Consider the following 22,009-nt stretch of genomic DNA (forward strand, 5'->3'; position numbering starts at 1 on the left):
GGGAAATTAGGTTTTACCGCTTCATTTTTACCTAAGCTATTTACACATTTCATTTATTTTTATTCGTCAAAATGATTGAACACCGTCGTAAGCAAAGCTATTTACTATGAAAAGTAAACAAAAATCAGCTGAGTATAGTTAAGTTGATGCAATTTAATGAATTGCTTAATTTCATTCGCTGTCATCGAGGAGAATTTATGATTAAATGATTAAATTGGCTTAGTCCATCTCTGTTCAACATACCAAAAAAAAAAAAAAAAGATTAAATTTATGATTAAAATCAAGTTCCCGTGTGACCAATCATCTGCTGGCTATCGCTCAAATCTTCTTTTAATGATTGCTTTTCTCTTCTTGGCTCAATGGTATGTAATATAAACCGCCGTTTTAACAAAACTCAATTCTAAAATTGCGGCAAGAAAAAATAATGTGTTGAGAGAATTCTAGGTGTCTGCGTCGGTTTCAGCAAGGCAAATGCCTGATTTCTGATTGCTATTAGCAAATCCATTCGCGACACTTTATTACTAAACTAAAATTACACCCGGGAAAGAATAAGCGGTTTTCGTAAAAAATTTAAGGCTTCCTAAAAAGATTTCCAACAAATAAGGTAAAAGCAAAACAACAAAAAAGTTTACAAAATATGCAAGAAAAGCTTAATAAATTTAATTTTAAAGTCTAATGTATCTGCATTAGGTTTATTTGTAGTTTAAAAATATCTTTCCATTAATGTATAACAGGACTTAGATGCATATTTGATAAACAATAAGTGGTTAAAAACACAACGAACATATGTAACTTAAAGACACATTAAACATTAGTAGGTAGGAATAGGTAAACTTTTTAACCTCCATGAAGGCCTTGCAAATAAATATCCATTACATCCTTATTGGGATGATTGAAAGGTTTTCGCTTTGGTATCGGCTGTATATGAGGCAAGCGAGTGCCGTTAAAGGAATTTAGACTTAAATGTGGCTCGTCATCGTCATTATCACTGCTGGTATTCGAAGCAGTAGCATGTCCTCGCTTCGCAGTTTTTTGAAAAGTACGGCGAACTTCCACGCTGGTGGTAGGTTCTTGTGATGTTCTTACGTGAATTGTACTCTTGCTGGAAGTTGATACAACAACTTGGGGTTGTTCGGTATAAACAGTTGGTGAAAATTCCTCTAGACGTCGCGGATTCTCCTCAACTAAAATAGATCGTCTTTTTCCAGGCGTCGCACCAACGCGTAAACGATGGACTGCTTCCACACTGGTAGTGGGTTGTTGTGAATTTCTTGTATTATTATTTTTTTCTCTTGTTATAACCGGTGACGCCGTTTTACTTGACATTGTGTTACCCATTGACTCTGTATCCCACTCGGATGAATGTCTACCGCTATTGGATTTTGATCGTTCAGTTTGCTTGCTGGACTGCGATTCTTCATTTTCCTTTCGCAATTGATATCTGATGGTATTTAATGTCGCATATTTAGATGCCACTAAACGATCAAAGCTGTCCTCAGATCTGTCATCTAGGGATGACACGGTGTTAGCATCACGTATTTGTTTCTTAATGGTTGAAATTTTTTTGCGTAAACGTCGCTTCTTAAGATTAAACATAGACATTACACCATTTTTACATTTTTTACAAACTTCATTTTGCGGGCGAAAGGCGGGGAAACCTTTTTTAATAAACAGTACCAATTCTGGCTCTGTTATATGTACTGGATCCTCCACTTGATGATTGCCAAGAGGACACCGCGTCATTTGAACAAGCAATAAACCACAACAAATTAATATGAATAAAATAGATAAAAGGGGTTGATTAAAAATATTAAAAGTGCCGAGCAGCGCAAATACACGTACGGCTATGTTAGAACGCGCGCAAACAATGCTAAACAAGCAGCTGTTTAGAAATGTTACAATTATTTTTTAGTACCATACACCGGGATTTCGATTGTTTGACTATTGATTCACATTTTTGATATGTTCTCTTTTTATAAGTACACTCTCTATTCAGCTAATCAGCTGGTTTAGCACATAATTTTTCTCGTACAGAAAAATACAACGCAGAAATAGTTTCTTTCTCACACAATTAATAAGAGCTATATTTTTTAAAAAAGAAATACCTGCCTGAATAATTTGTAATTCTCGCTTCACACACACAAGAAGTTGAATGAATACGTACGGAATAAACGGCAACTCTGATTAACAATCTCATAAGTTATAAAAGAATTAAGGAAATCGTTGTTAAATATAAAGAAAAAGTGGACTTAAATTTTTGGTGACAATTGTCGGAAAATATATTAAAAAAAAAAAAAAACGAGAAAACATGGATCTATGAAAGAAATATTTGCTTACTAAGCTTGTTCAAAATTAATTAGAGTTTGTAATAAAAAGTTTTTTGGGAGGAAAGTTTTGAGTGATCTAACAAGTGTTTTTTTATATAAATATATTTTTTCAAATTAAAATTATTAAAAAAAAAAATGTATACAATTTAAATCCATATGCATCACGAAATGACGTAAACTATAAATCACATCAAAATACCTCCGTTTATTTAATGCGTATAACGATTGTTATTTTGTATTCGTTAACCTAATAAGTAGTTTTGACTGACGTACTACCTGTCCACATTTATACATATATAAATATATTATATATTTATATATACATATATATATTTGATAAAAACGTTGCTTATGTACATTCTGTTCGTGTGTGATTCAACCACATATAAAAAATTCAAAACACGCTAAACGGAGAACATATTTGCATTGAAATACAACGGGAGTGAGTGTGACCGCGCTAGTGTGAGTCATAGTAAATAAGTGAAATGAAAATGCGAATAAAAAGAGAATCACCGTGTCTTTTGCTCAGATTTATGCCAATTACCAAAGTTGGTAAGTTCACCCAATTCACCCAATTACAATTATTACATTTAAAAAAAGGAAATTATTTATTATTATGGTTTGATTTTTGTATAGGCTAAACGACTTAAAAAACAAAAAAAATCAATAATAAATCAATCAAAGGAGGTTTTTCATTATTATTTCTAAATTTTTTGAGCAGTGCTTCATTTTCATTTCTTATATGATAGAAGGCATATATTTAATATGAAATTTAATTGAAACTGATTGCCTTTTTAAATAAGAGCAATATTTTTACATGCTGTCGGTATTCTTACGGATAAAAATAAAAATTTTTATAAAGGTCCAATAATGTATTTTTACACAGACGTATCATACATTCATTTATAATTATACATACATATTTATATTTACATGCATATATATATATATATATATATATATACATTCTTTTGCCACCTTTTTTTTGTGCTTGCAATGTTTATAATGAAGACAAAGAGAAACGGTAAAGATTCAGTGAGTCATTCTTTTTTACGTTGCTTCCTAATATAAACGAACACTTAGTAGACACTAAAATCGCGTTGAAACGACCTTTCGAGTTTTTATTTGTATTTATTTTGTTTTGTTTGCCTGTTGAAAAAAAAAAAATAATAACAACAACAAATACTTACTTTTTCTGAGCGATAAAAGACTCTCTCGGATTCTCTTTCTCTCTCCCTCTCTCTTTCTCTTTATCTTAAATTAGAATTGTGTTGTGTAGTTTCATAAAATTTGTATTTTTCATATATTTTCCGTTACATATATATGTATATATATCTTAATATGAGACCGTGCAGTACAAGCGTTTTTTTTTTTGTTTTTAATTGTCATGTAACGTCGTACAGTCTATGAACTAAGTTCATATAAAGAGCTTTGTAGTTGTAGTTGGAGGTAGAAAAACTTTTGTAAATGCTTAGCAAGGTATTCAGGCGGATTTCGTTATAACAATAAAATACTATACAATACAACAACCATCTTACGAGGATTTCCTTACGACACACACGGCATATGGGGATGCTAATATAAATGCTTCAACGACGACTATAGTAGATGACGTAAAATGTTGCCGGGTAAAACAACTGAATTATGACAAATGTATTGTGGTGCTGTTGCTGCCAAACAGATTGTTTTTTTTTTTTTTGTTTTAAGAACTTCTTTTCATTGTTTTTAAAACTCGATATATAAATCCTTATAAGGGAGTACAAATTTTAAATTAATTTAATTCCTTTAAAATCATAAAATTTTCAGGCTCAAAAGTGAAGAAATCTGAAGCGTAGTATTATCATGAACGATATGCTGCATTGTAACCTAAGTTGATCTATAGTTTTGGCTTATAAGTATGATAGAGTATATAGGTACAAATCTTATATTAAATATTTACAAGTTTTCAGTTGCCCTAGGTCGCACATTGGATACCCTTTATATCCAATCAATGTTCTTTTTTTTTAACATGCGTTGAATTTGTTGTTTGAAGATCATATTTGGTAATGGTTCAAGTAAATGCAAGTAGATGAATATCCATTGCGAAAAGCAATATTTGAAATGTCAAAGCATCAGTCATCGCGATTTCATACGACGCATATGTGCTGATTGGTTGCTGATCGTGGGGATTTTTTAATGAGAAGATTTCTGAACGAGAAACGTAATATTCGTCTGTCTAGGTTTGTAAAAAAACGAACTATCCCATCTAGGGTCTTCGCAAATGCCAGACAAAAGCGTCAAAGAAATTCTGCCACCAACCATAATGAACTCAATACTTTTTTTATTCTGTCGATATAATAGGATCAGATTTATGGGAATCATGCTAGTTGGACCGTTGCATTGAATGGTTTGCGTTACAAAAAGATAATGACTGCTCATTTCGTGACAATAACGCTGTGGGCCTTGACGACATTTAGTTTCAGTAAGAGATGGGGTATGTCGCGTAGCTTTTGCGCCAATTGCAGAGATCCCTGCCAATTATAAGCACGCATGTGAAGGGATCAGGCTTATCTTCAAATGTAGGCTGCTCCCATAGAGTACAACTTTCTGTCTCAATTTCATAACCAGGAATGGACAGATGGATACTATTAACTTATTTCGCTTGGAAGCATAGAACCAACAACAGCATATACACTTTCCTTGTGAGCTTCTCGGAATTGCTCTACCGAAAGTCCATCTAGGTTTCTAAGTAGTCTTAAATCCCCTAAAGAAAACCTCTAAGATTTTATAGCAAAAGTCTTTCCTTTAATTAGATTTTGTTTTAAAGATTTCAGACGAATATTTTTGACAAAAATTTCCATCGATTAGTAATCAAGAGGAATATTTTTAAAATCTTTGTCTTCTTCTCTTTGATACTTTTTGTAACTTTTTTCGCTTTCATTTTGTATTGATGATTCACGCCCACTTTTGAAATTCGTTTATGGAATTGCATCTATGAAATCATTTATTTGAAATAGTTTCAGGAATAATAATAACACAATGACGTGTATATAGAGGTTAATGACGATCGCTTCTCTTAAACAGCAATTATGAATATGTCCGCAAAGGTTGCGCTTAGTCATTGATTTCATGGAAACTCCTTAATATGTCGTTAACTTCCAAGCATTGTGACAAGCAAAGTAAATAGAAACGCATTGTTCTTAGAAAAGGTGCAATAATTTTTTTATGCACTCTACTATAAGATGAAAATGAAGTAGATTCGCCATCATGTTTGCCAAAAATGAAAATATCTTCTCACGAAATTCATAATATTTATATCGCACTCTGATGCGAATCGGCGAAGCACGGAGGTATATTTAATACTTTACCGACCGATAGTCTATTAGTAGGTTTTTTGTTGTTCGCCGACATTGCCGTCGGTTGTCATTTATTAAATGGTATCGAAGTACAAAATTACTTACTTAATCTGTAAACAATTTTATCCGAGTATATGAAAGGCGCAGGCGTGTCGAGCGACAGTTGAGACCAAAACAGGGTCTGCGACGAAACGGGGATAGAGTGTTAATATAACATTTGCCTTTTAAACAGTACCTATGGAGAGGGTTTAAAAAAAACGATGTCCTTCTCAACTTGCGTGCATAAGGAAGAGCTCGCCAAACGAAGGAATACTTCTTCTCGATCTTGTGGTTCCAAAAACGCATATGAAAACTTTTCATTTCAATTGTGGCCACCTCTCGGTGCATATCCAGCTCATAAATTTTTTTTTAACTCTAAAATTCAAAACAAAGCACGCCCACGCTATGTTAACAGAATAATTTCTACAGATCTCATTTTTCATGGATCAATTCTTAAAAGATTTATTGGCTCTATTGTTGCCCCGAACGTCATCTTAAAACAATCTTCTGTCTAAAGCCTGCACTAATACTTTTAGATAAGACATAGCATGTAACACTGGCAGGAGCGCTCTACCATCATAAGTTTGACCTACATGGTTCAGTCCTGCTCATACGAGCCTATATAAAATATATAAAAGACAATTCAGACCCGATGGTAAGCAGAGTTGAAGGTTGACCTATAATGTTGATCTCGCGGTGCCGTGAAAATCCCTATCCGTTAAAAGTTAATTAGAAATGATTCGTAAAGACTCATAGGTCCCGATCAATTTATACTTTTTATCGAAAATATATTTAAGTAAAGGATATCAAAAAAAATTCGCTTTCAATTTTTCTGTTGTCTCTCTTTTTAGATGGTTACAAGTCGCTTCCTTAAGACGAGCGTAGTTTTTCCATTGTAAAGATGATTTATAGTAAACTCATAGAGTCCAGGAACAGAAATTGTTTAAAAAAAAGAAAAAAAACTTCTTTAATTTCTTTTTGGACAACGTGTAGAGCGACACTTGCTGTTATTTAACCCAATTGTTTATTGGTGTTTTTGAAATTCTTTACCGCTCGTTTTGTTTATATTTTCAGAATATAATAAAAAATTGAAAGATAACCTGGAGGCGCCATGTGAAAAAGATGTTACCACATTTTCTCCTAGCGGTCGACCGTCATTGTCACGAAGTTGCAGTAGTCCCGCAGTTTATGGTAAGTTATTTATTTATTTATTTATTTTTTTTGTTGTTAATCATCTTTTACTTTTATTAAAGTATGTTATCGTATTGATTACCGTTATCTAAACGCTACTGCCTTGATTTTTGAAAATGAAATGAGAAAGACAGTACAGGGCCGTTGACCTACATTATGAATAAAATTTTAAATTTCACTCTTGATGGATTGGGGTGACATGCTTAAAATTTTCGTAAGGATTGGTATTTGGCTGGAGTTGACTCTTTTTCTGAATTTTTTTCAAAGAAACTTGTTATTTTCTAGAGAAACTGTAGACTTCAGTTCATGTAATCTCGGAAGGTTCGTTTAAGTCATCAGATTTTTTTTTTTGTTTTTTAAATCATTGGCTTTGCTTCTTATAAGATCATTCTATGTAAGAGAATTCTGGTAACGGAATCGCCGTAGAGACATGCAGAGATTCTATTGAACGCAAACACTTTTCCACTTTGGATTTGCTTAGGACCATAGAGCAGCGGTCATTGGACTTGAAAAATTCCTTATCCGAGATATTCCGTTATACATATAAAAAAACGTCGTAGTGGCCGTGTGGTAAGAGCCACGACAACCAAGTCAGTGTTCGAGGGATCAAATCTCAAATGCGTTAGAGTTTCCTTTGGTCATAGCTATAGCGAGTGGTCAAGCGATAAAGGCATAACACTTATCAAGCGGGCGCAGTAGGCTGTGGACACCATTTTCTCTATCTACTTTTCTTTCCTCTTCTTCTCTGACTGCCACCCGCGTTACACGAAAAGGAATATCCCCTATCTGATCAGTCCATTATGCAAAAAAAAAAAATCCAGAAAAGAAAATATAAGAGATGTTGACTTCTTAACGCGACCATTTCCTTGGTCTACGGTAAAAATAGTTTTGAGTTTATTCAACTATTTTACGAGTGGGTACTCAGTCAGTGAAGGTGTATTATTCATATATCCTTCTCGTTGCTGTCTTCTTTCTGACCGTGTTTCCCTGTTACATGAATAAGGTGCGTCCCCAGAATAATGGCCAATGATAAAAAAATCTCGAATATTACGTTGCCTCCGCCAAAATCCCCCTTTACCTTTGCTTTCTGATATTTGCAGATGACCATTTGGAGAGTTTTTATTGGTGAAAAAAGCTCCAAGTCCTGTGACTATGAAGTTGTACTGTAACACCTGGAACCACACCAATGGAAAGAAGAAGAAACAAGTTTTGAGTCAATCTTCTTTTGATCGGGGAGGGGGTCGTTATATAACTGCAGTGCCGATTTCCTAGCTAGCTACTTCAGCGCTCGAAACTAGAGAAGTTTCGTACGCCTGCGAATGACGCTATATCCGACTCGTGCACCACCGAGAATCGTTAAGTATAGACGCATAGATATCCACGTTTAACCTTCAGAAACTTCCGTACGTAAAATAAAGGACTTAGAGATTTCGCGAGTGAAAAAAGGGAAGCTTCATTGATAATTGAAAAAGAACACTTACTAGCTCTAATCACCTAAGAAAGGTACAATTTTAAAGGATTTAGGTTTCACTGAAAGCAGTTGGAACAACGCTTGGTTTTGAAAGAAAATATTTAACATTAGGTGTTGAAATATTTATGAGACATGCACGGGACGGGCACAACTTGCTACTAAACCCATATTTTTGATGTTATCAATTCAATCGCTACGTTAGTCTGCGAAGTTTTAGGTTAGTTCAGAATAATGAAATTCAAAATACTCAAATTCATTCTGAATGCGAAGATATATATTAAAGTAATCAACGCTGTCTGTGCTGTTTTTTTAAAAAACTTTCTTAAAAAAACATTTTAAGTTAATTTTTTCTTTATGTCATTGCGTCTTATTTTGATTTTATTGCAGATATTGAAACACATCCCGCTTCACCGGTCTTTCCGCACTTACTATTGGGTAATGGTCGCGACGCTGACGATCCCAGCAGCGTCGGGGCCAATTGCGTTTTAAATGTTACCTGCCAAGCCCCCAGTACAAATCATTTGTCGGGACTTAAATATATGCAAATACCCGCCAGCGATACACCGCATCAAAATATTAAGCAATATTTCCAGGAAGCTTATGATTTCATAGGTAAGTGAAAACAGAGAGTTCCTTAGTATTGAAAGCATTAATATTCTAAGCAGCTAAACTTTTCCCACCCGCCAGCCATCAAAACAAGCAATTAACTATAAAAGAGATTTCCCGATAGTGTTAGAAAGGGAAAGTGCATTGATAGATATTAGTAATTGTATGCGTCTTCGAATTATAATTATTTAACCCGTTCGCTACGGGGATCTGCTGGGAAAAAGCATCCAATAAAGCTCAAGATTTTTTATGATGAATAGATTTTCCATTCGATGCTAAGATAATCGTACACTGAATCGACAACTGGTAACTCGCTACTCGACACAACGACTTAATAATCGATAGATATAAACCGATCCCCGTCCTCCCTACACGTGCATTAATTCGTCAATATGTAGTAAGAAACGACCGTCTCACATATATGTGACGCTTGGTAGCGTACGAGTTAAATAAAGCTAATGCGTTATGAAAAAAAATATATAAAGCACGAAAATGTGACTTAAAGAAAACATGAAATTTGCTCAGCTATTATTTCTATGAATTTTAATAAAATATTTTTACAAATCGATACCATGGACGCCTCCCACTGTTTTATGCTTCTCTAACAGTTTGCAATAAAAAAGGAAAAAAGTCAATTCCAAATATATATCCAGTAAAGCCTTTCACTTATCTATCCAAACATGCAACTAAGCATATAGAATACAATAAACGTTCATACGTGAGCACATTGTACGCTCTTCTCTTGCGCGTTCCTTTTATTTATTCCAAAAAAAAAAAAAAAAAACATATTACTACACGAACGCATCACTTAAGTAAGCATATACTTTTTTCTTTCGCTCTTGCCCTTTCGCTCTCTCCCTAACCTTATGTTTAAATGAGATTATGCTGAGGGCAAATCACTTATTTATTGAAATTGAATATTTGAAAGTCTAGAGCCCTAGTCTCTCCTCATATTATAGAAATATGTCTGACGTTTTTTGTTTATTCGTTCATTTTTTTCAAAATAACTTACATTAGCGCAAGCAAGCACGAGAGCTAATGCTTCGATGAGTCATTTTAGCATTCAACTAATTTTGTTTACAATGTACGAATTTATACTCAATACTATAGATTAAAATGCATGCTCAGTTCAATGAAGCGTTTATAAAGAAAAAATCAAAAAAGGAATGGTAACCAGGTATGATTACGTAAACAGTTTTTTTTACTAATTTAATAAATATTTTTGAAAGAAAGACGACATCGGACCTTCCTAAAAGGCACAGTTAAGAGACTAACACCAGCCAGAAAGGAATTGTTATTTCAAGTCTGGCGTTCTATATTTTTCCATACTTTCCTTCTAAGTTGTTCTATTACTGCTAAGAAGGAAGCGTAAATGAATAAACGACAATTAAAAAGCAAGGTCAACACTCACGCATTCTCTCCTTACATACGTATATGCTAAGATTTCCGCAAAGACTCTAAGCGACGACGGTTTAAACAAAGCTCCTCCCGCTTTTTTACATTCACCCTCGAAGAACGGGGATTTATCCATTTTGTCAGAACCTTTGCAGCAAAGGCCCCTTAAAGAAATAAATATTCTTAATCAGTATCCAATTCTAAGTCGTTATAAGCATATTCGTGGTGAGCATTTCTCTAGCCAAAGTTATCGCACAAATGTTGACAGTGAGGGTAGCCCGAATGGATCAAGGAACACGTCTACAATATAAAAGCAAAAAAAGATAAGCAATTAGTGTTCGCGCGTTGAAGTCTCAAGTGCGATGGAACTTGTTTTGGTAATAGCTACGGTATAGTGCTCAGCCGGTAAAGGCATAACACCTACAAATTGGGCGCACTAACTAACTATATTTGCGGCCACGTCCTAGTACCTATAACTTTCTTTTCGCTGATTTCTCTTCCCTCTGATCATCATCGTTGTTGCACGAATATGGTACAATACCTGCACAATTGATCATATTTCAAAAAAAAAAAAAATTTTCAGACAAAGGTCTTAGATTGAGAAGACATTTTTTTATGTCTACGCTAATGGTGTACGCTTAGTGTGCTAAATATTCCAGATAAACCTATTGGAGAGGATAAGATAAAATTAAACGAATATTTCTATCGGGGAATGGGGATTACTCTATTAGATAAAAGACGGTCTTTCAAGGAGAGTTTCTCATTCGAGTTATGTGCCAAAAGATTATAAACGTAGTCAGTTTTCATAAGGTCAGTTTCAGTCCAAAAGTTAATTAGTTAACATGGCAATCGTCGAATCAGCGGAACTTTCGTAAAGGAGTAACACTATTACACATTTAGCCCGAGAACAACATCGAACTCTCACTCGTTATAGTTGAAGGGATTGTTTAACTATTTATCGGCTAAGGTTTTCGAATGTTCAGAAGGAATAGGTTTGCTTTTCTCTTTTTTCAGTGCGAGACGCGATTGCGCATCGATCAATTTTTGAAAATATCGCAGATTTTATTTATCATACACTGGCATCATGATGAACGATATTAATATAATAGCTATCGTTAAAAGACCCTATTCTAACCATGGTCTACTAATACATTTCAGATCAGGTGAATGTTTATATTGGAAGTGACTGTTCATAATGCAACCTTTTTTTTGGATTGTACTATCCACGTATTGTGTGATATATACGAGACATATTAAGTAAAATTTCCAGCGAATGCTTACATAAACCTTGACACCTAATAGTCGTCGCTTTTTTTTTTGTTTTCTTTTTGATGGCATATTATTATTCGTTTATTTAGAAATTTTATATAGATTTTTGAAATTTTTCTCATCTTAAACAAGGCTTCTAATACATCACATTAAGTTACAAATTGGTAAATTACTGGAACACTCCTTTAGTTTTACTTATCGTCATAAACCTAATCGCTTTTCGTTGATTGCATTTCTACAGCTTAAGCTCGTAAAATATTATGAAATATAAACATTGGTTCAGAAGCAGAAAGTTAAAACGCTCCAGCTCTACGATACTCTTTGGCATAATTTTATTTCTTATATTTCTATAAACAATATTAGTAAGACTTAGTATATTTGAGCGTTAAGATTGATTCCGAATTTTAACCAATTAACGCCCGGTTGACATATTTCGCTATAGAGCAATTTCGCCCGATTGACATATAGCAACGCAATATAAAACATTACGTTACAGATATTTCAATGTTAGCATTTCTGAAAGTAATTCATAGATTCTTTTGTAGATTCATCCAAAAGTTGCGCTTTATTCCATGACTACTCATAACATCAGAAAATTTTCCATTGAACACACAATTCAAATTATCATATGGAAAAAACATTCATTCTATTTTTAATCATTTTTCTCTTGTCAAAATTAAATTGAACTTGTGACTTTTTGTTTTTGCAGAGGATGCTCGTAAAACTGGTTCACGTGTTCTATTACACTGTCACGCAGGCATATCACGCAGTGCTACTATTGCAATTGCGTACGCAATGATTTACAAATCGTTATCACTGCTTGAAGCCTATAAATTGGTTAAAATAGCACGTCCCATTATATCGCCTAATTTAAATTTCATGGGTCAATTATTGGAGTTAGAACAAAGCTTACGTACAAGCGGAGTTTTGGAACCTCTCCCACCAACTTTAAATCCCGCTAATTCATCTAGTCAAGGAACCATTACAAAAGCTGGGAAAAATGATACCGAAATGTCACAGCGTGATAGTGATGATTGTGAGAAAAATATGTGCTCATCGCGTCTAACCTCTTCTTCGATGGAGTTATGCGATGATGACATGAGCAACAATATCGCATCTATGACGGCGACTGATGAACCAATTTCACCGATATCTACCCGTTCGTCTACCTCACTGACGCTAGCGTCATCAGCGCTGACTTCTTCTGCCCGCCCAATACGATTTAAGCGTAATTCTCCTGCAAAGCTGCGGCTTAATTTACAATCGAATTACGCACCGATACCCAAATCATTGTCCTGCATGTCAATACATAATGCCAGTACAAGTCCAGTGTGTAAAACGGCACCAGATACGCCATCTTCTTGTTGCGAGATGTCAATTAACAATAGTGAATGAAAAAAGTACTTAAGATCGCACACACGTCACATTGTGTCCTTCTCTTCTTCCCAATATAAAAATTATCAGGAATTTGTGAGCTCTCAACGTTTTGCATCGCATTGGTTTTAAATGCAATTTTCATTTCAAGATTGCCTTTCATATCGGTATTTGAGTTAAAGAGGACCAATTTAATGATATATCACATAACTAAGAGCAAATCGGATTCACTCACTGAAATGAGAAAATGTAACAATCACTTCAAATCGTCTGTTAAATACACAATGCAATGCGTACGTTCATGTACGCTTTTAATTCAACTTTGATGCGCTTCGTTCCTTTACTTTTGACGACTACAAGTAAAAAATAGCTAGAAAAATCAAAACAAGTTGTGCGTTTAGGACGAACGCCACGGGTTGAGCTCATATTGAAAAATAATGCAAAATTAATAATTAAATTAAAATGAATGATGTATTGATGCATACCACACAAAAAAAAAAAAATTGACTATATCTCGGATGGTTAACAAACCAATAATAGGATGAAAATGTATGAGAGGAACACAGGAAAAGCCAAAAATATACAAAAATATGCTACTTAGTACATGAATGGATTTAACCTCGTTAAATCTGTTGGAATAAACAAAACCCAGATGTAACCTATAGATGCAATCAATTATAATATTGGACATCACCATCTTCATTGTCGTTTTTTAGCGCCGACAAAGCAAATGAAATTGTGAAATTGTGCTTTGCTATTTGAATTTTCAATGAATCGAATGTCATTCTAATGCGCCCAATGCTTTAACAATCAATTACTCATCGTCTATATGGCAAATTAATTAAGCAAGAGATTTAGATATAACTTGAGTACAAAATTAAAAAAAAAAAAAAAAGAAAAGAAAAAACTTTTGTTTTCATTTTTCAATTTTTTCTTTCTCATATCCACCAATATCCCATAAGAAATACTCATCCGAGTCGGCTTAAGCTATACATCATTTTTGATAAAAATGTCATTGTTCGTCTGTATAACGCAAATAACAACAATAAAAAAAAAGGGAAACTAAATAAAAAAGCAAAAAGAGGAATAATTTCTCTCTCAATAATTTACGATCTATATACAACATATCGTTTTGAAATTTTGAAATTTTATACAAATACCAACCATATAAACATATGGTAAGCAAATCTATACAAAAAAAAAAAAAAGAAAAAAAAAGATATGAAAAAACAATGCAATTGTCATTTCTAAAAATCGGAATTGTAAAGACGTTGTAAAGTTTACTTTACTTTTATTCCTAGATTCCTCTACACTCAAAACTATTTTAAAGTTTTTGATTTTATGTAAAAAATATGCCAAAAACAAAAAAAGAAGAAGAAACTTGCATTCCCCATGCTCCCGTTTGCTGGAATTTGCTTTCCTCCTTAGATACGTTTCATTTTCACACCAGAAGTTCATAGGGCAATTATATGAAGTATAAGTAAAAACAAAAGTAAAAAAAAGTAAATAAATAAATTATCTGACAAATATCTGATTATTTTTTATTATATATATATATTTATATTTTTATATATATGTATGTAAACACAAATATGAAAGCCTTGCGTGCTTTTTTCTAAATTTTATGAAAAAAAAAAAATTTACCATCACTTAAATATCATTAAAGAAAAAAAAAAAAAAATTTTATTTCCAAAGATCTGCGCCATCAACAAAACTTACATAATACTGTAGAACAGGTGCATAGTTCTTTATAATATTTATAAATTTATGTACGTACGTTATTAACTTAAATGAATCTGTATTTTTAAGTTAAAGAATTAAAAACAAAAAGAGAAGATTTAAATATGGCAAAGGATGATTTTAGAAAATTTGCTTATATTTTTAACAAATTAAATAAAATGCAAAAGAGAAATTTACATTCGCCGTATCAAGCGAATTTCGAATACACTTACAATCTAAGATATATTAGGCCTATATAAGGATTAATTATGGATAAATCGGCATTCTACGATTACCCTCGTCTATGTTTCTTGACCATCAACGTGTTTACATCCATTGAATGGTTTGTCATTTAAAAAAACAACGTTCAACAATGTTATAGCCGGGCAAGATGAACTTTTAGATAGACTACACCACTTCGTTTAATAAATAATACGCAAAAAATTATACATTATTTTGATATGAATGCATAATTTTACTCAAAGGTGTCGAATTGGCGAACACTTGAATGTTCACGTGTTCTAAATTGAGACAACGTAATTTACTTTGGAAAGGTCTTATCATTGCTCCCGTCAAAACAAACCATAAATTAGGCTTTGTCGCTATAGAAAGATTTGCTTTTATTAGAGCACTCATCTGGTGGTCTAAAAAGATAAGTCCAAATTCCCTATGATTAATTTACTAGAAACAAATTTTCATCATAATATATGAAACCACTTTTAACACGAAAAGCGTTATGCTATATGAGTTGAAATCGAAAAAATGGACCCACGCGTTCCAGATTCAGTAGGGACAATAATTTTGCCAAATTTTTATAAAGAAATTTTCATCAAGAGGTATAGAAAGCAGGCCCTTCTTATAGACAGCCTTCAAACTATACTTTCGTAATTCGTTCCGAGACATCATTTACTTTATCATTATCATTGCCTGACACTATGACTATTTCCATCGACTTGTTTACATGGATTATTACTACATCGATCTCCTTTTGTAAATTCCGAATATTTGTACCATTGCGGCCAAGTCGTCCTAGACATATTTCAACTGATTTCTTAAACTTGAAATGTTTACTTACAGCGTCATCGCTGACATTGTTTTTGCTTCTATATTTGTCGCTCTCATTATTCATGTTTGCCATGATTTGTAGCTTCTAGCAAATCCTGATTTATTATACGAAAAAAAAAAAATGAGCCTGCTGACAAGGTCAATATGATCGGATGACGACAACAGTTTATATAGTGAAAGTAGGGTCGTAGGAGCAATCAGCTCTTATTTCCCTTTTTAAAATTTCTCTACTTAATATTTTTTTTCCTTTTCTCCCTTTTCTCTAGATAAGAACTTACTGAACTTACCAGCTTAATACGTAAACAGTTTCGAGAAAAATAAAATATTTTAGAATTATATGACTTGAAGAAAAAAGAAGCAGGTTGTCAATGTTCACGACTCAATACAAGCGTTTTAGTAAAGCTTCAAATGTATTGAAATTGCTTGGAGAAGAGTTTGTCAATTCCACCTTTATTCGATCTAAAATTGTTTGGAGAAGAGTTTCTCATTATTAATGTGATCTTTCCCTTAATTAAAAACTAAAATATATGTATAGTTCTGTTCCTCTTTTTATCGTGAGTATCTCTCTAAATATAAATTATTTTCGTGTTTAGGTTTTTAGGCAACGAAGTGTATGTCTCTTAAAAAAAATTTGCTCATTAATAACTAAGATAGCAAGCATCGCAGATTTTAAACAGTCTTGTCCATGTCTTCTTATCCCTACTTAACTCGGGCATGAAAATATAACTAAATGAATAGTAGCAAATTAACTAAGCAATTTTTCTAAGAATTATCAATTAAAATTTGTAGGTAGTGTGTGGTCATTTAAAAGAAAAACATTGCTTAAATATATTTATACCTCTTCAAAATTTATTCAATAATTTTCAAACCACCCGCTATATTTCTCAAATTCATATGATTTCAAAATACTTTTCTTCTTCTTATTCATCTTTACTTACACCAGATTATCACCCAGGGTTGCCATACAGAGTTCTCTCTAATGATTGTATATACATTCCATGCACTTTTCGTAATTTTTGCAACTCTGCCTTCCCGCTTAAATGTTAATAGAGATTAGAATAATATTAATTATAAATAAATTGCTTGGCCATATAAGACACAAATCTAATGGCTTAGTCCATCTCCACAAAACAATCCAAAGAAAATATAAATAAATAAAAAAATTGCTTACAAGCCATCTAAAAAAGACAAACGGTTGATTACTGCCTTCCTCAATTAAATGCCAACAAATGTGATCGAAACCATCTTTACCGCTTGCACCTACTACAAATACAAAAAGTTTAAAAAGTATACAAAATCATGGAATTTAATAAAAAAGTTAAAATAGAACGCAATGCTGAATACGATCATTTAGAGAAGAAATATCCTCATAACGTGCTTTTATATGAAGAAACTCCAACAGATACCATAAAACTGGAGGAATTCGAACAAGTAGCTCTTCAACGTTTACAAGTATTACGTATTTATGAACAGGCCCAGGCAAGAGGTTTGCGTTTATTAACCGATGAGTGGAAAAGTTTTGTACAAAGCGAATTGTCCAACGAAGGATTGAAGGGTTATCTGCGTTTAATAACTAACGCTGGCATTGGCAATAACATCAACAATACGACCAACAGCAGTAAATATGAATTTGAGCTAGAATCAAGGAGAAAGGATTATTTGTCCCATTTTATATTGCGATTGGTCTATTGTAGGTCAACTGAATTGATTCGGTAAACATATCTTTATATATATACATACACATACAGGAGTGAATATTATTATTAATAAATATGAACTTATAGATGGTTTGTCACACGGGAACTTGAATTGTTTAAGCATAAATTCTCGTCGATGACAGCGAGTGAAATTAAGCATTTCATTAAATTGCATCAACTTAACTATATGCCATTGAGCCAAGAAGAGAAGCAATCATTAAAAGAAGATCTGATCGAGAGCACTGTTGGTTATAGTGCTGCGTTGGTGGAAACATTAGATTTTTACAAAGTACCTTTCACTCAAGTTTTAGACTTAGTACGTACACGACGCTGTTTAGTTCATCGTGGATACTGTTACATTACCATACATGATGTAATTTCGATAGCCGCTTCAAAGCAACAAGAACTTATTGAGAATGGTTTGGATTGTGTTAAATTGCTTATTAATGAAGTGGACACAGATGAGCGGCTTTATCGTTTCATTAAATCGTTGCATACGTCGTACACGGGCAAGGATTACACAATTAGTAAAAACGCAAGCGTTCCAATCGAATGCTTAGATGACTTGTCAAATAAATCATTTCCTCTTTGTATGAAGGTATGTCATGAGCACATTCGAACACATCATCATTTAAAGCATGCCGGACGTATGCAATATGGACTTTTCTTAAAAGGAATTGGTGTAACTATGGAAGATTCCGTACGCTTTTGGCGTGATGAATTTATTAAAATGATGGATGCAGAGAAATTTGCCAAAAATTATCAATACAATATTGAACATAACTACGGTAAAAGAGGTTCTATGACGAATTACACGCCGCATTCCTGTTTAAAAATTATAAAAGAAGTAGCTACACCCGGTTCAGCCAATGGTTGTCCCTATAGGCTCTATGATCAGAATACCCTCAGGCAAAAGTTAAGTTCAATTGGTTTATCGGTTGCTCACATTCAAGATGTAATGCAATATGTGGCAAAGGGTCACTACCAATTAGCATGTGGAAAATTCTTCCAAATTTCTCATAATTCGCCGGACGAAGTGGCGATTAATCATCCAAATCAATACTTTGAATTAAGCCAGACTTTGATGGGTCAACGTGGTGAAAGCAAAACAAAACGTTTACCATCCAAGACGGCAAAGAAAAATGATTTAGATACTGTTTTCGATAATGAACTCTGGGATGTCGATATGCCGATAGATAATGAGGAAAATCTGAATAAAACGAGTTAACATTCAAAAACGACATTTTCCAATCGTTTTGCATACATTCATATATTGGTACCAACGAAATAAATATATAAAGTCAAATATTAAAACCAACAGCTAAACTATCACTGTCTTCTTTTTTTTTAAATAGCAATGGAAATATTTGATCAATAAGCTAAGCTTTGCAGGCTTAGCTGGTCTCTTCTAATTAACAAGAATTTGCATTGAAAACTGCCTTGACAACAACCTGCGCGTTGCGCGAGGTTGTTTTAATATTATCCTTCAGGGCATGTAGTCTCATTCAAAACAAAAACTTCAAAAATCATTTGAAAGAATCTACCAGGATCTCCACGTGGGCACAGGAAAGTTGCGAATTTCATATTGTTTGCCTGTACAAAAATATTGTGATTTCTTCACACGAAAGCAAATCAATTATCGAAAAGTTAATAGTTTCTTGACTAACATCTCTCTTTTTTTTGTGAAGATGAGCAAAAGTTAGATTCCTTACAAGATATTCACATTTGTACAAATGTGATGATTTTAAACAACGCTTTTATTATATAAGTTTATACTCCATATATATAATCTAATTAAAAGAATTCAAGATAATGAAAGGAATAAAATAGGTATCACATTCCAGTGTTTTTCTTCAATTGCAATGTGAAAATTAAAGTGAACCAAAAATAATAGTAATACAAATAAAATGCGTGTTGCTTTACATTTTAGTAATTGCGGTTACCATAGGACCGATTACCGCCACCGCCCCCGCCGCGCCTGCCTTTCATGCCGTTAAATTTTGACATTTCGTCTGAACGTCTTTCTTTCATTTTATTATACCTCTCGGCCATATCAATAAGCTCCTCAGGTACCTGCTGATTAGCTTCTTCCATGATTTTGATTAACTCAGGAGCCATCGCCCAATCGGAACGCGTTAAGTAGCTAATCGATGTGCCAGTGCGGCCAGCACGTCCAGTCCGACCTACGCGGTGGACATACTCTTCGATATTGCGGGGAAAATCAAAGTTGATAACATGCCTGGAAACATGTGCTTGTTATAAGTTATCATTTACAAAACAAAAAAAAAAAAAAAACACTTACGTTATGTCATCAATATCTAAGCCTCTAGAAGCTACATCAGTAGCTATGAGAATTTTTACATCTCCGGAGGTGATATCGGCGATAGCCTGCTCGCGATCAGCCTACAAATCGTTTATTTAGTGAGAATGTAAACTTAAAAATATTATCTTTGTTTCATGGCAATTACCTGATCTCGTGAACCATGTATGGCTTGGCATAGAAAACCGTCGAGAGTTAAATCGCTCGAGAGATCATCGGCCCGTACTTTTTTTCCGCAAAAGACTATCAATTTATCATCAGGTTGCATATTTTTAATGAATGATTTGATCTGCAATTCATGTACATTTGTAAAACCAAACTTTAAAAAAAACCGGATAATTCATAAAACTTCTAACCATATAAAATTTCTCGTCTTCTTCCACAACTTCTACCACTTGACGAACTGAGTGGGTAGCGGCCAAATCCAATGATCCCACACAAACTTGTATTGGATTACTCATATAACTCTGAGCTAAACGACGCACGCCTGGTGGCCAAGTGGCGCTAGTCATAATAGTTTGACGATCAGGACGTATATCTAATAAAACTTTCCGGATTTGTGGTTCAAAACCCATGTCCAACATTCGATCTGCTTCATCTAATACCAAATAAGTGACTGTAGTCACATCAATTACATTAGCTTGCACCAAATCGTTCAAACGGCCGGGTGTACATATAATAACTTCAACCCCGCGTTCGACATTTTGAATCTGATCGTTACGACTTCCTCCGCCATAAATGCAAACCCTGCAATTTCATACGTAGGAGAAGATGTGAACTAACTAAGCTTTACTAAGACGACATCGGAAACTTACGCTTTAATTCCACGAAATGAATACTTATTAACTTCTTTCTCAATTTGCAAAGCTAACTCACGAGTGGGCGCCAATATAAGCACATTCGGACCACCCCGTTCAGATCGTGGGATGCTTTGATATTCAATGTGGATTAAAGCTGGCAGTAAGAAAGCTAAAGTTTTGCCAGTGCCTGTTTGTGCGATACCGATCATATCTTCGCCTTTGAGTAAGATAGGCCAAGCCTGTGTTTGTATAGGAGACGGTGTTTGGAAACCTTGTTTTGCTACTTCATCTAAAAGATCTGGATACGGAGCAAAACAATGTTCAAATTTCCAAATAGGATTCGGAATGTTGCCAGGTTGATCGTTCTCCTGGGTAAAGACGCGTCCCACAGTGATATTATTGTTTTCTAAACGAATTCGTGCTACTTCATCTTCACCTATATTGGTTACTTCTGGATCTTCTTTGTAGAAATTTTTGGTAAGTTGCGGGCATTTTGCCCATCGTTCTGCTCTTTCTATATCAGCCCTTGCATTTAATGCAGTCCAGTCAATCACACCGTCTTTGGCAAAAAGTAGTCCTTGGTTATTTTCTTCATAAAAATTATTTCCATTACGAGGAGTTTCCACGTTAGCGCCATTAACCTGATCATCTAATACCTCACTACGATACTGATGGTGTCCCTGATTATATCTATCATTATGGAATTGATTTCGGTTACGTGTACCACCATTATATTGACGCTGACCATCGTTACATTCGTTCATTTGCTGCTTAATACGTTCTACAGCGCCATTTACGCTATCACTGTCATTGCCTAAGACTGTGGCAATTCCTTGGGACTTATCCAAATCGATTTGAACATCAAATTCGGTTTGCAGGCCTTGAATATTAGAACCCCCCCGTCCTATAATGCGGCCTATACATTCTGTACGTAAATCAAGAGATTCCTTAAAATCAAAATGTCGGCCGATAGCGCCATCTCTACCCTTATTTTTGTTGTTGTAATTCTCGCGTTCTCCACGTCGGTTATCATCGGATCGCTTATTCATACCTTGCGTACGATTCGGATAACGTCGTGCGTTATTCCTGTTTGATGTAAACCGAGGTTTCTCGTTATAGCCTGGCGCATTATCGGCATTATCGTCCCATTCATACATTGTAAAAATTATTTCCCTTTAGAATATTATAAATTAATTTTTTTGCTCTTGTTTTTCATTTTATCAAATATCCCCTTTTTATAAAAAAAAAAAAAACTTACCAACTTTTTGCGCGAGACACCTTCCTCTAGGCAATTCTGTGAGAAACAAAAATTATTTAGTTGACTTGAAGGAAGAAAAGAAAAGTCAGTGTTGTTAACATTCATCAATTCGATATAAGCCTTATGATAGAGTTTCAACCCCT

General features: G+C 34.0%; 4 protein-coding genes and 1 long non-coding RNA gene across 6 annotated transcripts; 3 read left to right on the forward strand and 2 right to left on the reverse strand.

Annotated features, from left to right (window-relative positions):
• Window positions 1-725: 725 nt before the first annotated feature.
• LOC119638716 lies at window positions 726-2,254 on the reverse strand. The gene is made up of 2 exons (XM_038035665.1): window positions 2,165-2,254; window positions 726-2,081 (listed from the first exon to the last, which is right to left on the reverse strand). The coding sequence occupies exon 2, from the start codon at window positions 1,741-1,743 to the stop codon at window positions 838-840; it is 906 nt and encodes a 301-aa protein (XP_037891593.1). The 5' UTR covers window positions 1,744-2,081; window positions 2,165-2,254; the 3' UTR covers window positions 726-837.
• Window positions 2,255-2,792: 538 nt separating this feature from the next.
• On the forward strand, window positions 2,793-14,215 carry LOC119638715 (dual specificity protein phosphatase 6). 2 transcript variants are annotated; one of them, XM_038035663.1, is made up of 4 exons: window positions 2,793-2,879; window positions 6,776-6,892; window positions 8,751-8,975; window positions 12,343-14,215. In XM_038035663.1, the coding sequence occupies exons 1-4, from the start codon at window positions 2,813-2,815 to the stop codon at window positions 13,026-13,028; spliced, it is 1,095 nt and encodes a 364-aa protein (XP_037891591.1). In that variant the 5' UTR covers window positions 2,793-2,812; the 3' UTR covers window positions 13,029-14,215. The 2 variants fall into 2 exon arrangements, with proteins under 2 accessions (XP_037891591.1, XP_037891592.1); XM_038035664.1 differs by lacking the exon at window positions 2,793-2,879 and adding an exon at window positions 3,931-3,955.
• Window positions 6,904-8,666, forward strand: LOC119638717. The gene is made up of 2 exons (XR_005247493.1): window positions 6,904-7,895; window positions 7,993-8,666. It is a non-coding gene; the product is annotated as an uncharacterized LOC119638717 (long non-coding RNA).
• A 2,825-nt stretch (window positions 14,216-17,040) lies between the features above and the next one.
• On the forward strand, window positions 17,041-18,776 carry LOC119638759 (DNA primase large subunit). The gene is made up of 2 exons (XM_038035749.1): window positions 17,041-17,503; window positions 17,576-18,776. The coding sequence occupies exons 1-2, from the start codon at window positions 17,091-17,093 to the stop codon at window positions 18,714-18,716; spliced, it is 1,554 nt and encodes a 517-aa protein (XP_037891677.1). The 5' UTR covers window positions 17,041-17,090; the 3' UTR covers window positions 18,717-18,776.
• Window positions 18,777-19,243: 467 nt separating this feature from the next.
• Window positions 19,244-21,956, reverse strand: LOC119638728 (probable ATP-dependent RNA helicase DDX43). Its single transcript, XM_038035697.1, has 6 exons — window positions 21,867-21,956; window positions 20,624-21,781; window positions 20,165-20,555; window positions 19,957-20,097; window positions 19,791-19,891; window positions 19,244-19,727 (listed from the first exon to the last, which is right to left on the reverse strand). Exons 2-6 carry the CDS (start codon window positions 21,763-21,765, stop codon window positions 19,415-19,417), a joined length of 2,088 nt encoding a protein of 695 aa, XP_037891625.1. The 5' UTR covers window positions 21,766-21,781; window positions 21,867-21,956; the 3' UTR covers window positions 19,244-19,414.
• Window positions 21,957-22,009: the final 53 nt, after the last annotated feature.

The sequence above is a fragment of the Glossina fuscipes genome, unplaced genomic scaffold (assembly GCF_014805625.2).
Source record: "Glossina fuscipes isolate IAEA_lab_2018 unplaced genomic scaffold, Yale_Gfus_2 109, whole genome shotgun sequence".
NCBI lineage: Eukaryota > Metazoa > Arthropoda > Insecta > Diptera > Glossinidae > Glossina > Glossina fuscipes.

What these genes read in the sequence shown, in the direction of transcription:
- LOC119638716 (XM_038035665.1), bottom strand. Translation starts at nt 1,743, where the DNA reads ATGACGCGGTGTCCTCTTGGCAATCATCAAGTGGAGGATCCAGTACAT.
- LOC119638715 (XM_038035663.1), top strand. Translation starts at nt 2,813, where the DNA reads ATGAAAATGCGAATAAAAAGAGAATCACCGTGTCTTTTGCTCAGATTT. An exon ending in TATGCCAATTACCAAAGTTG is followed by an intron (nt 2,880 to 6,775) that starts GTAAGTTCACCC and finishes TTATATTTTCAG; the next exon opens with AATATAATAAAAAATTGAAA. An exon ending in GGAAGCTTATGATTTCATAG is followed by an intron (nt 8,976 to 12,342) that starts GTAAGTGAAAAC and finishes TTGTTTTTGCAG; the next exon opens with AGGATGCTCGTAAAACTGGT.
- LOC119638759 (XM_038035749.1), top strand. Translation starts at nt 17,091, where the DNA reads ATGGAATTTAATAAAAAAGTTAAAATAGAACGCAATGCTGAATACGAT. An exon ending in AGGTCAACTGAATTGATTCG is followed by an intron (nt 17,504 to 17,575) that starts GTAAACATATCT and finishes ATGAACTTATAG; the next exon opens with ATGGTTTGTCACACGGGAAC.
- LOC119638728 (XM_038035697.1), bottom strand. Translation starts at nt 21,765, where the DNA reads ATGTATGAATGGGACGATAATGCCGATAATGCGCCAGGCTATAACGAG. An exon ending in AAGACGAGAAATTTTATATG is followed by an intron (nt 20,098 to 20,164) that starts GTTAGAAGTTTT and finishes CATGAATTGCAG; the next exon opens with ATCAAATCATTCATTAAAAA. An exon ending in TTAGATATTGATGACATAAC is followed by an intron (nt 19,728 to 19,790) that starts GTAAGTGTTTTT and finishes ACATGTTTCCAG; the next exon opens with GCATGTTATCAACTTTGATT.